At 41.7% G+C, this 17,084-nt stretch overlaps 1 protein-coding gene across 1 annotated transcript in view; it reads left to right on the plus strand.

Moving 5' to 3' along the window:
- The window catches only part of MTUS1 (microtubule associated scaffold protein 1), a 136,639-nt gene that overhangs the window by 63,947 nt on the left and 55,608 nt on the right, over nucleotides 1-17,084 (plus strand). Inside the window, exon 4 of the mRNA XM_036250038.1 lies at nucleotides 8,564-8,725. Coding sequence (XP_036105931.1) covers nucleotides 8,564-8,725 — 162 coding nt within the window. The remainder of the gene's footprint in view (nucleotides 1-8,563; nucleotides 8,726-17,084) is intronic.

Below are 17,084 nucleotides of genomic sequence, written 5' to 3' on the forward strand. Positions count from 1 at the left end.
TGACTTGAAATACCTCCCTTATCCTATTCTGAATTTCTATATTTCTGAGACTTATACACCAATTTGTTAATCTGTCAATATAGTTTTATACCAGAATTAACTTTTACTATTTTATAATATCCTATAATAACCAGTAGCACACGTTCTTTCATCTAATTTTTTTTTTTTTATCCACACCTGAGGACATTTTTTTTTTTTTGCATTTATCTTCAAATAAAGTGGGAGGGAGAGAAGGAGAAGAGAGAGAGAAACATCGATGTGAGAGAGACATATTGAGTTTTTGCCACCCACACGACCCCAACCAGGGCCGGGGACAAACTGCAACTGAGGTACGTGCCCTTAGTGGGAACCCAACCCGGGTCTCTCTGGTCCGTGGGCGATGCTCTAACCGTTGAGCCGATGCTCTAACCGTTGAGCCAAACCGGCCAGGGCTTTCATCTAATTTTTTAAACATTTTTTTTTATTGTGGTAAGATATGTATCAATAAACATTTACCATTTTAACCATTTTTTATTGATTTTAGAGAAGAGGAAGTGAGAGGGAGAGAGAGATAGAAACATCAATGAGAGAGAAGATTGATTGGCTCCTCCTGCATGTCCCCCACTGGGGATCGGGCCCACACCTGGGCATGTGTCTTGACCGGGAATTGAACTGGAGACCCCCTGGTGCATGTGTCAACCCTCAACCACTGAGCCATGCCTGCCGGACCCATTTTAACCATTTTTAAGTGGATAGGTCAATGGTATTTAAGTACAATCACATTGTTGTCTTTAAATCACTACCATCTCATCTCCAGAACTTTTTGTTTTCCCAACTGAAACTCTTTATCCATCAAACACTAGCTCCCCATTCGCCCCTTCTTTCAGCACCTGACAGTCACAGTTCTGTCTGGCTCTATGAATTTGTCTACTCTAGGTACATCATACCAGAGGAATTATACTGTATTTGTCCTTTTGTGACTGGCTTATTTCACTAACCGTAAGATCTTTAAGATTCTTACATATTGTAGCATGTCAGAATTTCCTTTACTTTTCAGGCTGATTACAATTTTATTGCATGTATGTACCACCTTTTGTTTATCCATTCGTCTGTCAGTGTACATGTGGGTTGCTTCTACGTTTTGGCTATTGTGAATAATGCTACGAGAATAATGCTACAAGATAAATATATCTTGATCCTGCTTCCAGTTCTTTTAGGTATATACCCAGAAGTGGAACTGCCGGCTCATATGGTAGTTATGTTTTTAAGTTTTTTGAGAAACCACCCTACCATTTTATTTTATTTTATTTTTATCTTTACTGATTTTGGAGAGAGAGGAAGGGCGAAGGAGAAAGAGAGAAACATCGATGAGAGAGAACATCGATTGGCTGCCTCCTGCATGCCCCTCACTGGGGATCTGGCCCACAACCTGGGCATGTGCCCTGACCCAGAACTGAACTGGTGACCTCTGGTCCTCTGGTGCATGGGTCAATACTCAATCACTGAGCCACACCGGCCAGGCCACCCTGCCATTTTCTACAGCAACTACACCATTTTACTTTTCTACCAGCCAAGTACAGAGCTCCAATTTCTCCAAATCCTGACTGACACTTGTTAAAGTTTTCTGTTTTGTTTTTATAACAGCCATCCTAACGGCTGTGAAGTGTTATCTCTTTGTGGTTTTGGTTTGTGTTTTCCTAATTAATGATGACGAGTATCTCTTCATGTGCTTGTTGGCAGTTATGTATCTTCTTTGGAGAAAGGTCTATTCAAGTCTTTCACCCATGTTTTAAATCAGATTGTGTTGTTGTTGTTGAGTTGTAGTCCTCATTACTTTTATGTTCCAGAAATTTTTGTCTATTCTTAACTTTTAGACTAATTTACATTGTTTTAAAAAATTCTCCTTATGTATAATCTGTAATGCTTCTAAAATTAAAAGGGAGCTTTTTGTAAAAGGACCAAGTGTTCTTTCATAAAATGTACTAAGAAATATCTTGCTCTTTGAAATTTATTAGGATTTTTATGAGTGATTTTTATTAAGTCTTTAAAAACAATCATATGTACATTTAGATTGGAATAGCATTCAATTAATATGTTAATTCAGGGAAGAATTAACATGTATGTTTACTTACACAAATATTATGCTCCTCAGTTTTATAATTTCTCCATAATACTAGCACTTTTTGATAACTTATTTATAGAAATAGTGTGTGTTGCCAAGAAAAAGGATCTTTTTAACATTTTTCCTGGTGCATTGGAAAACTGTTGATTGTTATATGTATTTATTTTGTAAGCATGGTATCAGGATTATTTCAATAGTTCTTAGAAAATAATACTCTACCAGTGAAGATAAATGTTTAATATCTACCTTAGTGTTAATGAGTGAATTTAGTCCTTTGGGTTAAAAGTAAACTTGCAGCCACAGTTTTGAGTTTGTAGAATTTATTTCTCCCGTAAGTTATTATTTTTTTATCCCTTTGGGTAGACTTAGTTTAATTTATAATAATTCCTAGTTACTGTAGACAATTACACCCGAGGTCACTTTCTCTATATAGTTATCATTATAACTATAAATATATTCTCATTTTTTTGTATTTTAACTATCTTTGTTTATTTGGCATTTTCTGGTTCTGACTCTGATAGTTAATGGCCCTGCCACTTGCATGAGGGAACAGGCCATTCCTATACTGCTGAGCTCAGCAGTGTTCTTTGCACTGTCTAGTTAAAGTTTGCACTGCCTCTAGCCCTGGCAGTGCGCTGGTCTCCTGAGCAATGCAAAGCCCAATGTGGTGAGATACAGTGTATTCTCTAGTATATTATTTTATTGAAAACATTTGGTAATGATTTCTAGAGTAAGATGTCAGGTGTTTCTAGTGTCCTGTACATTTGTACTTTGCCCTTACAGTTACCTTACTGGGTAAGCAAGTAATACATGTGTAACACAATCCCTGATGTGAATCCATTGTCCAGATTTTTACTAAGGTGATCTGTGTCTTCCAATAGAGGTAATATGGTAGTCATATAATGAGTTTTTAAAAACTTATTAAAACCTCTTCAGACCCATGAATTTTGTCCAATGTAAAATGCAGCAAGTCATTGTTTTTTTGTTTTTAAGTACTGAATAGCCTCTTGGAAACCATACTCATGCTGAATTCATTCTTGTCTTGTTGAGAGTTCAGAGATGAGAACTTGCTTTGACTGGTGGGTGTTTCTGTGGCTTTGGAAACCTCTCACATTACTTTGTTTTGTGAGCAGCGTGGGACCCACCTTCTTTCCCAGGCCTTTCCTTAAAGAATCAGAGGCCAAACTGGAGCCGAGAGATTGCACAGCATACCTGTGAAGGCCCTGGGACCCTTCTCCCAGAGACAGTGCGTCATTTGTAAGTGTCAGAACGAAGGAGTACCATTTAGAAGTTCGTGCTTTAGCTTTAACTGTCAGTCCTAGGAAACACACCATTATGGAATCATGAAGAATTTTCCTGTTGTACAGTGACTTTTCATCATAGCCATATAAAAATGTCCACTTAAGGCATTGGTTTCTTGGGTTTATTATTTTTTTTTAGTAAAATTAAAAGAATTAAAGAATACCTCATGCTTACAAATGCATAAGAATAAAAATAGTTATTAGAATCTACCTACTTTATTCATCCAATTTATCCTTTCTTGGTTTCTTTGCTTTGCCTCGAGCATCTTTTATCTCAGTAAATATTAGACTCCATTGACTTTAATTATATTTCTTAGTTTTTATTATAAAAAGATGCTGATATTAATAAACAAATTCACATAGAGGGATACGTCAGTTCATGACGTATGTAGGGAACATTCCCCATTCCTGCTTCTTTCCTTCTCTTTTCTTCCCCAAACAGTCCCATACAATTCTGGTATATCCTTCTAGAATTTTTCAATATATAGTAACTATAAACTTAAAAAATAGGATAATATTAATGATCCTTTCTTTCTTTTTTTTTTATCCTCACCTGAGGACATTTTTCCATTTTTTGTTCAGGTAGAGTGGGAGGGAGAGAGAGGACCAGAGAGAGAGAGAGACATTGACGTGAAAGGGACACATCGAGTGGCTGCCACCCGCACGACCAACTGGGGCCAGGAACAAACTGCAACCGAGGTACATGCCCTTAGTGGGAACCAAACCTGGGTCTCTCGGGACCGCAGGCTGATGCTCTAACCGCTGAACCAAACTGGCCAGGGCATGATCCTATATTTCTCTTAGTAAAGCTTTCTATTGAATTTTTAGTTTTGTAAGGTATTTCATAATGATTTTTTTTAAAATGAGTATATTTAATCGGGTTTTCAAGGTGATTGAGTAAATTGCTTGTTTGATGAAGGTCTATTTTAAATCCATGAACTCTGTGTTACCATCTAAGGCAAAATGCCAGTATTATTCCTTCCATATTTCCCCTAGACGAGATGTTATAATGATAGAATCAAAACAAATCAGTACTCTATATGTAAGTTTATGCTAAAGGCATGAACTTAAAATGAATCACTAAGGTCAGTAATATCTCTGCAGGTAGATCTTAATCTTTATGATTCACATCTGGGATGAATTACATGATGTGAAGTAAACTGATAAACATCACCTTTTCAGAACTGTCTGTCCTTCAGAGCAGTCCTACTTCGACTTCATTTAAGAATTTGGTGCTCAGGTTGTTTGCAGTCTCTCAGCCCAATATTGACTTGTCTTCAATATTGTTCATGATGGCTATGTTTTATTGCACCTTTATATGAAGTCTACTCACAGGTACTTTGGACCAAGTTGGCCATTAAGTTAAACTTTAGGTTTGTTGGTGAAACAGACAACTTGTTGTATCCTATTGTTTTTACTGTTGCACTCTAGGGACATCCTTCTAGAAAGAGGAGCAGTTCAGATTGGCCTCCACGCCTGATACTTTCCCCCTTAACCTTGGTGCTTCTGTTCTGTAGCACAATAGGAGGAATTTTGGGCTGGTTGTAAGTGGCCTGTATTGGAGGCCTCAGGTATTTGACCCAATTAATCCATTTAAGTACCTAAGTAGTTTCTCATCTATAAACGGGGGATAGTAATAGTAATGCGCTATTAAGATTATTCTGAGTGTCAAAGGAGCTAATCCTTTGGTGAAGGAGGCACTGTTCAGCACCCTCAGTGCCCAACAGTCAGGAGTATGTATTGGTAGAATGGGCAAGACTTTGGCTAGGACTACAAATTGCCATTAGGTGGAAGGGGTGGGTAGGGGGTGTGTGACAATGTGACTTTTGAAAATGGGACAGGGCAGGTCAGGAATGATCACTGGGCCGTTGGGTAAGCTCACTTCTGGCCCAGGCTGTGTGTTGGACTCAGAGAGGGTACAGGTCTGTAGTAATTCTGAGGCACACTGAGGAATGTCTGTAAACCTACGATGCCCTCAGAAACAATGCTATGGAACATTTCTCTCTGAAAAATAAGTTAAGTTTCTAAACTTGTTGAGTCTCGTTTGAATGTGGCTGTGGCCCACACATTTTCATCTGTAACTTGCCCAACCTTGTCCATTGGTTTCGATGATATGACTCATCAGAATGATTTGTTAAAGAGCAGCAATTTGGTAAACTTATATTCTAAAAATCTGTTTTTCTCTCCCTCCAAAAGCAAGTAAAACTTGTGGCTAAATGTAAATTCAAAAATCAAATAGGTGTTTGAGTATCTGTTACTTGCTAATTATAATAAGGAATGTAAAGGAAAATATGTCCTTTTATTTAGTTAGTTGAAGAGTCTATTAATATTAACAAAGGACAAATAAACTTGGTTAAGTGTTTAATGCTTCAGTGTAGATGATGAGGGAAGACATTATCAGCATTTATTTACTCTTGCCTTTAAAACAAATTTTAATAGCTTTATTACCATCATCATTATAATTCTACATTTATTTTTTTCCAGCTTGATTGAGGTATAATTGGCAAATAAAGTTGTAAGCTATGTAAAGTGTACATTGTGGTGATTGTATGTATATATACATTATGAAAGGGTTCCCACCATCACATTAATTAATGCATCCACCTCACATATTTATCTTTTTGTGTGTGTGAGAACTGCTCTCTTAGCAGGTTTCAGTTATATAATACAATGTTATCAACTATAGTCCTCATGTTTTACATCAGCGCCTCAGACATTACTCAGTTGACAGCGGAAAGTTTGTACCCTTTACCAACCTCTCCTTTTTCCTCCACCTTACTCTTGGCCTGGAAAGAAAAATTAGTTCAGAAGCCTTTATTAGCTATCGCTCCGCGCCCTGCACCTTGCTAGGCCCTGAGGCACAGAAGGGAGTGAGGTGCTCTTCCTGTGCCCAGGGACTGCAGACCTAGTCCAGGGACCTGTCAGAACAGAGGCTGTGGTAGAAGCAAGTACGTGTCAGTGTGGGCGTAAAGGGAGGTGTGGTCCACTGCACACAGGGGAGGGCCTCCTGGGAGGAAAGGCTTTATTTACAAGGAGGGCCCGTTTCTTAACAGTGCTTCTCATACTTACTGTGTGTTTGAATCACCTGGGATCCGAGGTGGGGCTGCCAGGGAGTGGAATGATTTACAAGGACCAGCGGTTGACTTTGTAGCCACTGGATGAGGTACAAGACTAGATGGAAAGGCGGCCATTTCATTCACAAAGATGGTCATAAGCAGAAGAATAGAGTCACATGGCCCAGAGGGGTAAAAATGAGGTGTGTGTAGAGGGAAGGAGGCATGGCAAAGCATAAGGGGGAAGAAGTTGATAGGAATCAACCCTATGACTGCCTTTAAAATTAAATAGTCGTGGAGAGGATTGAGAAGAATGTCCTGTTAGATAATGGGGAAATGGAGGCTTTAGATTGGGTTATGACTTTAGTTTTCATGAAAGTTTAGGAAATCCACATGATGGGGTTGGGAGGGATAGAAGGACAGGACGTACAGTGTCTAATACAGTTATTTAGGCAAAATTTAAGGGGCTTAGTAAGAATTTGTAGGACTTGCATTGAAAGGAAGAAGACCTCTGTGAAAAGAAACAATATTCCTAGTGAGTGAGAATGGCAGCATCCTGGGGTCAGAGAGCCAAGTAGATTGGTTGGAGCGGAATGCATGCCCATGGAAAAGAGTAGCACAGGGGTGAGGCTGGAGACAGGCAGAACTTTAACCAAGTAAGATTTGTAAGCTCCTTTTTCTCTATTACGATGTGATTTTTGTAGGTGAAATCACGGGGACAAAGCACTGAGCATGACTTTCCAGACAGATTACTCAGTTATGGCACCCTCAGGAATATACAACATTATCTGTCTTTTCCATTCCTGACCTCCTTCGGTTAAGTGATACTTTTAGCATTGAGAGACTTGGTGCTAGATTATGTGGTAATTTGAGATGGGGGTGGGGTGGGGGCTAGATTCAAATGAGCATAAGCAGGTAGGAAGTTTTCTAATTGTCCAAAGGGAAACATTCAGCAAGGAATTGAAAATGTGAGTGGCATGGGGATTTTAGAAGGAGGATGGAGCTGCAGGTGAGAATCTGGGGCTCATCCATGCAGGGCGCGGTTAGAGTAAAGTGAACGGAATGGACTCTGCAGGAGTGATGGGGGTGAAGAAGGCCGTGAGCAAAGGCTTGAGTCTGGGAAGTGTCCACATTCAGGCAGCCAGTGTGAGAGTGATTTCAAAGATGCCAGCAAAAATGAAGCATATATATTTTGTTGATAAGTGGAAACACTTATGCTGCAAGAAAGAGTTAGAAATTTGAGCAGAGGTCATTTAAGTTTGGCAAATAGGAGTAAAGAGAAAAGTTAAGAGGAAAAAATACTGCTAATAATATAGCACCACCTGGTGTTAGACATTAGGTATTTTTTAAGTGAATTTTTTTTTTTTTCCTCATCAAATTAAATTTTTTTTTTTTATCCTCACTCGAGGACATTTTTCCATTTTCGGTTCAGATAGAGTGGGAGGGAGAGAGAGGAAGAGAGAGAGAGAGAGAAAAACATCGACGTGAAAGGGACACATCGAGTGGCTGCCACCCGCACGACCAACCAGGGCCGGGGACAAACTGCAACCAAGGTACACGCCCTTACAGAAACCGAACCCGGGTCTCTCTGGACCTCAGGCCAACGCTCTAACCGCTGAGCCAAACCGGCCAGGGCTCATCAAATTAACCCCCGCCTTTCCTATTTGGTTGTTTTAACATTTTTGCCTATTTTTAATATGGTAGCCTAGTGTGTGAATGGGCTCATTTGTGTAATTTTCAATCAAGAGTATGGGTGGGGGGGGACACATCATATCAATTTGTTTACTCTTTGATTTCAATTTTGCTGAAAGCTTCTACCTCACATGGCCCTGAGCTATCACTATATTACAGAAGACAGGCGTTAACTACTGGAGGGTGCGTGGTTACAGGCAACCTGCTTGCCTCACGTCATCTCTGCTCTTTGGCTTCTAACATCAAAAAAAAATAAAGAAGTCTAGGTGAAGACGTCATCTGAAGTTATATGCTTATGAATATTCATTTTGTGTTTTCACTCAGTTGTTAGTGCAGGAGTTTGAGTTTATAAGCTTAAGGCTTTTGGAATGAATAGCAGTAGAAACTCTTTTTTTTTTTTTTTCCTAACCTTCAAGGAAAACCTACATCTTTGAAAACCGCACAGCCATCTTGGGTGAATTTGCCTAGACCACTTCCTAAATCCAACGCGGCCCTGAAAAGTTCTGCAGTCCGGAGAACAGGAAGCCCCTCTCCGTCCGCCGGCACCCTCGCTGATCTGAACACTCACAGCAGCAACTGTGAGTTGGTCGTATGTCACCCTTTGGGAGTTGTTGAAACTGTAGTTATACGGAAAACTAGTGCACTGAAAATAATTAACAGAAATTTTTACTCTGATTTAGGGGGACATAGGCATATTGCTGCTTCCTCTCCCTCCTTTTTTTGTTTTTCTTTAGCTTTATACTCTGAAAGTTTGGCAGGAAAAATATTCTTTCAATGACATTCTCTTTTGAGGAATGTTCTATGAAACACTGAAATATTTGTGATGAAGAGACCTGGGCTTTTTTTGTTGTTGTTTGTTTTTTCATGAAGGATTCTAAAGTGTGTCATTTGAAGTGATAGTTATTTTTTATTCATTTAAGGAAAGAAAACAACCTAGGGGCCATTGGACCCCAAGTGAAAATCATAAAAAAGATAACTTCAGTTCCATTTATTTTGTAAAAGACCCAATTTTATAGATGTGTGTTCTGTAATCTTTGGACACTGGGTTCCGTGTACTATGACTAGTATATTATAACTTCAAGCCTAATTTTAAACTCAGCAGAATATTTTTGAAGTTGTTAGTTAATGTGAATTCTATTTTCTTTGTATAAAATGGGTGAATTAATTGAGCTCTTCTTTTCATTGAAAAGATGAATTAGGCCCTGGCCAGTTTTTCTCAGTGGTTAGAGCGTCAGCCTGCGGTCCAGAGAGGCCTGGGTTCGGTTCCCGCTAAGGGCACGTACCTCGGTTGCAGTTTATCCCTGGCCCTGGTTGGGTCGTGCGGGTGGCAACCACTCAATGTGTCCCTTTCACGTCGATGTTTCTCTCTCTCTCCCTCCCACTCTATCTGAACAAAATATCAAAAATGTCCTCGGGTGAGGATAGAAAAAGAAAAAAAGATGAATTTGAACAATTTTGGAGTGCCTGCTCAGTACAGCACCACGAGAGATGCCGTGAGAGATACAGGTTGCAAAAGAAATGGTCCCTACCTAAAAGGTAGTTGAGAAGAAAGGTATTTACATAGATAACTAGAATACCAGATAAAATCAGATATAAGGGTGAGGTGGGGAGGAGGGGAATTCTCTCTGCTTTAAGGAGGGTGGGTTTCTTCTTTCTAGAGAGGGGACAGGGACAAAGCGGAGTCATGGTTCTTGAATCTTTTGGGTGTGGAGTGCTGTTACAGGGTCACCATACATTGTTTCTTTTTTTCCCCTCTCAAATACCTTCTGTGCCTGCTTTCATATGTAAGGTAATCCAGGCTCAGAGAGGTTGTCACTGGCCCAAGGACACTCAGCCAGTGTGGGATCAGAATGGAGAATGAATCAATGAGCGCATTTCTGAGAGCTCACATAGCAGCAGTAGCCGGTCTCCTGTCAGTGAGGGGCTGTGTGCAGAACTTGAGGAATGCCGGAACGTGTTACTTAAAATGAGAAAGGACCGTCATCTGCTTATTGTTTAGGTTTTGACGTTGTGGCATGAAATGGGAGGGGTTTGAGGGGACAGATATTATGGATTTGGATCGGTGTTCTGCACGTGTGTTATTCTGAGGGCATGTCACTTGCAGCTCTCTGTGTGCAGTGGGAATTTTCAAAACAAGCAGCATCAGCAGCGTGCTCCCCGAGGACCCTGCCGCAGCGGAATGTGTGACACGTTCCGTCGTGTCGCCACCCAGCCTTTTCCATTGACAGCCATGTTGACTTGGCCACCGTTTCAGTGCCGTGGCTGAGACTCCTAAGGAGGTTGTGAAATGCTTTTGTCTGTTCCTTTTTGTCTTGCAACAAAGGGGTTTACCCTGTTCCCACAGAGCCTGTCTAGTGGCGATGTGTCCCTGCCGAAGATGAAGCATTCAGATCAATGAGTCTCTCTCTCAGTTTGATTTGCTAGCCGGTCTGATCTGTTCTGTGTGGTGCCTTGGAGCTTACGGATTTTCCCTCCGTTCCAGTTCACTGAGAGCAAGCATGAAGGAGGTGGGAGTGAGCATGGCCGCAGCCTTTCCTGCTTGAGCTTGCTCCGATCCTTTTAAATGACTGTACCAGGAGGGTTTCGCAGTTGTACAGAAACGGATATTTCTTCAAACATATTTATCAATTCTACACTCACCCCACCGGCTGGTTCAGAGAGGCACTATGATGCTACTTTACTGACACTGCTGGTCCTGGGATCCTACAGCCTTTGTGTAGCTCCTTTGTTAGCCACGTTCACTGGGAACAGAAGTACGTCGGATTTCTGGTTTGATTCTTTCCTTTGTAAGCATGCTCTTAATTTTTTATTCAGTGCATCGATTTAGCATCTCTTGATTGCTGTTTTTGTGACTTGTAATTTATGTTCTTTGCGTGTTTCTCGGACATAGTTTAAGTTGTCAGTGATTCTGTACAGAACCAATTTTGTTGTATATTTTATGTGTTTCAGAACTCAGTCTAATTCAGCAGCATTGGTGATGTTCTTGGCACATGAAATTACTTCATTATCAAAGATTATTTGGTGGTCTGGTTTCTGATTAAATAGCTGGTAGTTTCGTTGTACGAGGATAGAAAAACAGTTTCCTGTAATTAAAATGAAAACATCCCATCTCTGATAATTTTACTCATTATATCCAAAAACATTGAAGATGCGTGCTTTTTAAAGATTACCTTAAAACATGAGAAATCACTTTGAGCTGAAATTGCCCTATTTCTGATCGTTGTGGGTCAAGTTAGGAAATAATCTTTTGATCAGTGTTTTAGTTCATATTGGATCGAGCACGTGAACCCCTTTTAAGGACGCTTTCTTGCTTTGTCCGCTCATTGCTTTGTGGGGTGACAATGATAGTAGCGTCCTGTAGGAACTTCTGATATTGCACAGTGCTGTGGAAACTGGCGTCTGGTTCTCAGCACTTGGAGATCCTGCAGAGGTGACACTACAAGTTTTAAGGAGAATCAAGGTATATAAGACAATACATCTCTGTTATTTGGGGGTTTCAGCTGATTTTTTGTGTTCTTTTAAGCATAGAAAAATGTAAAGGTATTGACTTCTCTTTTGTGTGTAAGCATGAAACATTGCACAGTTGCTTCTAGGTAAAATGTGCTCATTTATTGAGGTTAAATATTATAAGCTCTTCCAGAAGAAGATAGCTCAAGTCCAGTTATTAAGACGATTGGATAAAAATAAATTATGCTGTCCGGCCGGTGTGGCTCAGTGGTTGAGCTTTGACCCATGCACCAAGAGGTCACCTTTTGATTCCCAGTCAGGGCACAGGCCCAGATTGTGGGCCTGATCCCCAGTGGGGGGGCCGTGCAGGAGGCAGCTAGTCGATGTTCTCTCTCATCCATGTTTCTGTCTCTCTCTTCCTCTTCATTCTTCTCTCTCTACAAATCAATAAAGAAAAATTAAATTAATTAATTATGCTTTGTAGGTCTTGAGTAGAGTTCATGGTGTGAGGACCACTGTGCTGATGCAGAAGGAAGTCTTTGGAGAGTGTATAATTCCACCACCTTAGCAAATGTGAAGTCCAGGGGCTTCCCTCTCCTTCCGTTTTGGCCACAAAAACGTGTTTATTTTTGAGACAGACGGAGAGAGGAAACGGAAGAGACGCACGCCGGAGCTATTCGCATTCTCCTGGAAGTTGGAGAACAGGTGGAGGCTGACTGAAGGAATGGAACCTTCTTTTCCTTCCCCTTCACGGCCAGCCCTGGCACAGACGGCGTGATGCTTGGAAAAGGTTTATTCAACCCAGACTCGGCCTAGTTTTCATGTGAACTCATGAGGCTGGACCATCGTTCACTCTCCTGGCCCGGGGGTTCTCACCTGAGGGATGGGAGGGGAGGACTAGACACTTGTGTTTTCTTCATTCCCGTGAGATGGTGCCTGGTCGTTTGGAAGGAGGTGCTTGGGTTGTAGAGGTGATGAAGCCGACAGGGAGAAGCGGGAGCCTTGTTTACCCTCATCTCTTCCTCGCTGCAGGATGGCCAGTGGGTCTCACCTGCCTGCACTGGTCCCTGGGTGGGAGTCACCTGGAGTCCAGTGTGCACAACTTTTCAGGCTGCTCCTAGGTTCAGAGCAAAAGTCTGTGTTTGACTAGTGATGTCTGCCAAGGGTGAGGACGGGAGGACAGACAGGCCATGTGTACGCTGGTCCTGTAGTACAAATGTGCTCATTGCCTGTGCGTGTCTAAATGGACTGTTTAATAAGATACAATTATCCAGATTGGTATTAATTTTGTTTTCATTCTTTCAGTGCTTTTCCAGGGTTTATGTGAGACATTGTTGTGATCACGGAGTTGAGTAATTTTGCTTTTGGAATTGGAAAGCTTAGATTTCAGTAGTGATTTGATTTCAAGCCAGGTGAGCAGATGGACTGGCACAGCGGGAGCGTTAAGCTGATCCCCACAAAAATTCAAGAAATGAGCAGAATGTTGGCTCTGTGTGTGTACATGCTTTAATAAACAGAACAAGCACTAATGCTAACTAGATGCTAAGATATCGCAGGAAATGTTAGTTTGCAAATAGAAGTCTGGAGCTCTGAGAAGCCCTTCTCTGGTGGAAAGTCATTGCTTCTGCTTCGGCTTCTCTGAGAATCTCTCTTCATTTTCTCTTTAGGCTCAGTCCCCTCCCTCCCTCTCCTTTCTTCCTCCCTCCCTTTTTCACCTGAACTACATTTTGACCATGAGGAAATTAAAACTAAGGACTCCAGGGAATCTATAATTCGAGCGAACTGAGACAGCTAGGACCAAGGGTGGAAACGACAGGACAGATGTAAACTGCGTGTGAGCTGGCCGAGACCTAGGTGGGCACACGTGCAGCTTCGCACGTCCATTCTACAGACCAGCTGTGAGTTCTTGGGGCCCATGGAACACTGTGCTTAGGGGAATCTGAGGAGGGGTCTGGTCTCAGTGGGATTGGCCCCATAATCAGTTAGTGGGGGTCCATGGCAGCTTAGGGACTGTCTGTTTCCATACCTGATAGTCAGTCCCACTCACTGCACATAAAGGGGTGAAGTGATTCAGTACAGCAGGTAGTGGCCAAGTCAGGACCAGAACTCGCTTATTAAAGATTCCCCCATGAATTGAAACTACTCTCCTCTTACTATATTGGAACTTTTAAAAAAATAATTTTTTTTTCCTTTATTGATTTGAGAGAAAGAAAGTGAGAGGGAGAGAGAGGTAGGAACATTGATGAGTGAGAACACAGATTGGCCACCTCCTCCATGCCGCCCACTGGGGATCGGGCCCACAGCCTGGGCATGTGTCCTGCCCAGGAATCGAACCAGCGACCTCTTGGTACATGAGTCAGTGCTCAGCCACTGAGCCACACTGGCTGGACTATGTAGGAACTTTTGCTGCTGAAGAAAAATGACTCTGGACAAGAGAAAATTTAGATAGCACCCAGGTACCAACCAGCTGCCATGGCAGGAACTGAAATAGAGGGCAGGAGAAACACTTCCATGGCATCATGCCTCATGGTGGGCCAGCCCAGAGGAGAGAATCGAGGGTGAGAGGTGGGTCATAAAAGTGTGTGCAGCTCAGCACAGGTTGTCCTCACCATTGTTAGTAAAGTGGGGAAGAGGGAAGGGAGGAAGCGTGTACAACTGATGATCACAGAGTGTGTGTGTGTATGTATATGTGTATATGTGTTACATATAAGCATGAACCTATGTGTGTGTTTGTATCTGAGTCAGAAATTGTGTCCTTGAAATATGGATTTTGACTCTCACGTGTTAACAAAGTTAGTTCTAGATCTGGGGCTGGATCTAGTGCTCAGTATGACAGCATTGAACCTGAAGAGTGGAAAAACACAGTTGTTTTAGAAGAACACCTCCTGTTGTGCGTGTGATGGAGAGCAAAGGGACAGGCGTGTTGTCCCGTGTGAGAAATATGTCTTCTGCTTTAGTGAGAGATTCTTTTATTGAGTTCTTTGGAAAATACAGGTCCTTTGTGTTTAAAGCTTAGTAATAAAAAGTGGGAGTTCAGGAAAGAGTAGGTGGGCACACAGTGTGCTGTACAGATCTTGTATCGTGGAAATCTACACCCAAAACCTAGATAATCGCATGAACCAATGTCACCGCAATAATTTAAAAAAAATTAAGACTAAAACCCAGATTGTTGTAATGCATGTTTAAAACTCTAATAACATTACTTCTTTCTTGGATTTCAGTTTAGCAAAAGCGGAAATGCTCATTTTGTATGGAGATCTATAAAATATGTTTTGTGAAATTTTGGTGCTGTTTTTTTACGAGTATGAAGTTATTCCCTACCCATCCTTTAAGAAGTTATGTTGAATTTTATAGTAGCGGTATCTTCAGTGTTATCACTTACGTTAGCTCCCTGTCCACGTTGGAAGAGCCAGGTCTCTAGGGGAGAATTGGAAGGGAGGGTAGGGAATTGGCAGACACCTGTCTGTAGGAGGGCCGGTTCTGTGTTGATTTGACCGGATACTGCACAGGAAGAAGGACCAGATGGCTCACTGTGAGAGGCTTGACGTAGACCGGGGGAGGGAAATGGCATGTGTCTACAGGGTTTGGTGTGACAGCCATGAGCACTGCTGTCGGGGCTGGGTTGGTTTAGCCCAGTGAAAAACTTCCAGCTGTTTCGGGTCTGTAACATATCAGTCAGCAAGGTAGACATCTCACCCTTTTCTAGAAATGTGAGGTGAAGAAAGGGATCAGTGCTGGTCATAAAGAAATTTGTGAGTGTAAGTGTTGAATATCAATAGAATTGGATGCTTAGAATTGGGTGTCAAAGATTATTTGGAAACGGTAAAAAACAAACAAACAAAAAAACAAACTCCCATCTGGGTCGGTGGAAAGGAAACTAAACTCGGAAACCAGTGGTGAGGGAATGAACCTTCACACTTTCCCTGTGGCTCAGTGAGTGTTTGGTGATAAACATGCCATTGGTTTGAATGGTTAGCAAGGGGAGATGGGTTACAAGGTTAACTTTTATGGGAAGAGAGAACCATAAAACTTTCCAAGTATTTTTGTATGGATTTTTTTTCCTTGAACATGGAGAGAAAAGCACAAAATGCTGTGTTTACACTCTTGAATATTGTATAACGTGATACTCTCTTAGGAAGTATAGTATTTGCTCACTTAATTCTTCCCTCTTAATTTCACCCCGACATATTCCCTGGGAAATAGTGTAGATCCCTTTGCCTAGTTAACTGGGTGGACTCAGAGTTACACCGCAGCCCAAGCAAAGTAGGTTACTATCACCGTTTCTCCAGAAGTCCTTTGTTTAGCATTTCTCTTCTGGCCTGGGAAGTCTCTTCTTTTTTCTTTCCTTCATCTCCTCAGTGAGGATTCCTGTGTGAGTGAGAGAGGAGAGGTTTACATATAACACAAAAGATGGTTGTGTTATTTAGACAGAACTCCCATTTATGTTTTAGCTTTGGGGCTTAGGCACCTTGGTTCCAGGGCAGATGTTGCTGGAGCAGAGGAGGGTCAGAAGCAAACCTCATCCTCGTAGCTGCCAAGGAGTGTGCATGTTACTGTTCTCACGTTATTGACCCAGTTGGCTGCCTGTACTCTGCCTCGTCCTCATGGACGGGATGCCCCTAGCTGCACCGTGGGTGTTCTTGTTGCATAGCATGGATGGCCACGTAAATCACCTCCCAGATTTTTTTTTCTTTATTGATTTTAGAGAGAGAGGAAGGGAGAGGGAGAGAGAGATAGAAACATCTATGTGAGAAAGAACATCAATTGGCTGCCTCCTGCATGCCCGCCACTGGGGATTTGGCCCACGACTTGGGCATGTGCCCTGACTGGGAATCGTATTGGTAACCTCTTGGTGCATGGGTCAGTGCTCAACCACATCGGCCAGGCCAGCTCCCAGATTTTATCTGGGATGAAAACTGAGCTGAACTGTATGCATAAAAATGTATGAATCTTTTTGAACTTCTTAATGTATGTTACTAAATAAGTTTCCAGAAAGGTGTAATCTCTCACAGCTATGATCCGCATTGTGTGTGTGCATGCGCGTGTGTGTGTGTGAAGGATCCTGTGGTAACTTGAGGTTAATTACCTAGTGAATGTTTATCAACACTTTTGCCTTTCTACTGAATTGAAGAGAAACTAGGCAGAAATATTGGGAAAAGAGTCTTTGGCAAGCCAGAAGGTTCTCGTCTGTCCAGGCAGGGTCTTATATAGATTTCTGAGGCATCAAATGGCCCCTTGCTGGGATGACATAAATTTGTGGTTTTTATTGATGACAAAGCCCCATAATCTGTACATACACCCAAAATTGAAAAGTAACGTCCAGCTGTGATACTAAGATAGCTTTCAGAGAATGAGGACTTCGCCATTCCACTGATGACGTGATAGAACAGGGGACTCCAGTTTGTCTCGCTATTGAATTTGTAAGCTTTTGGACAGCAGAGGTTTTCCTTGAGTGGGAATCAACGCTTGCTATTTATAACTGCCACATAT

The sequence above is a fragment of the Molossus molossus genome, unplaced genomic scaffold, assembly GCF_014108415.1.
Source record: "Molossus molossus isolate mMolMol1 unplaced genomic scaffold, mMolMol1.p scaffold_m16_p_9, whole genome shotgun sequence".
NCBI classification, from domain to species: Eukaryota; Metazoa; Chordata; class Mammalia; order Chiroptera; family Molossidae; genus Molossus; species Molossus molossus.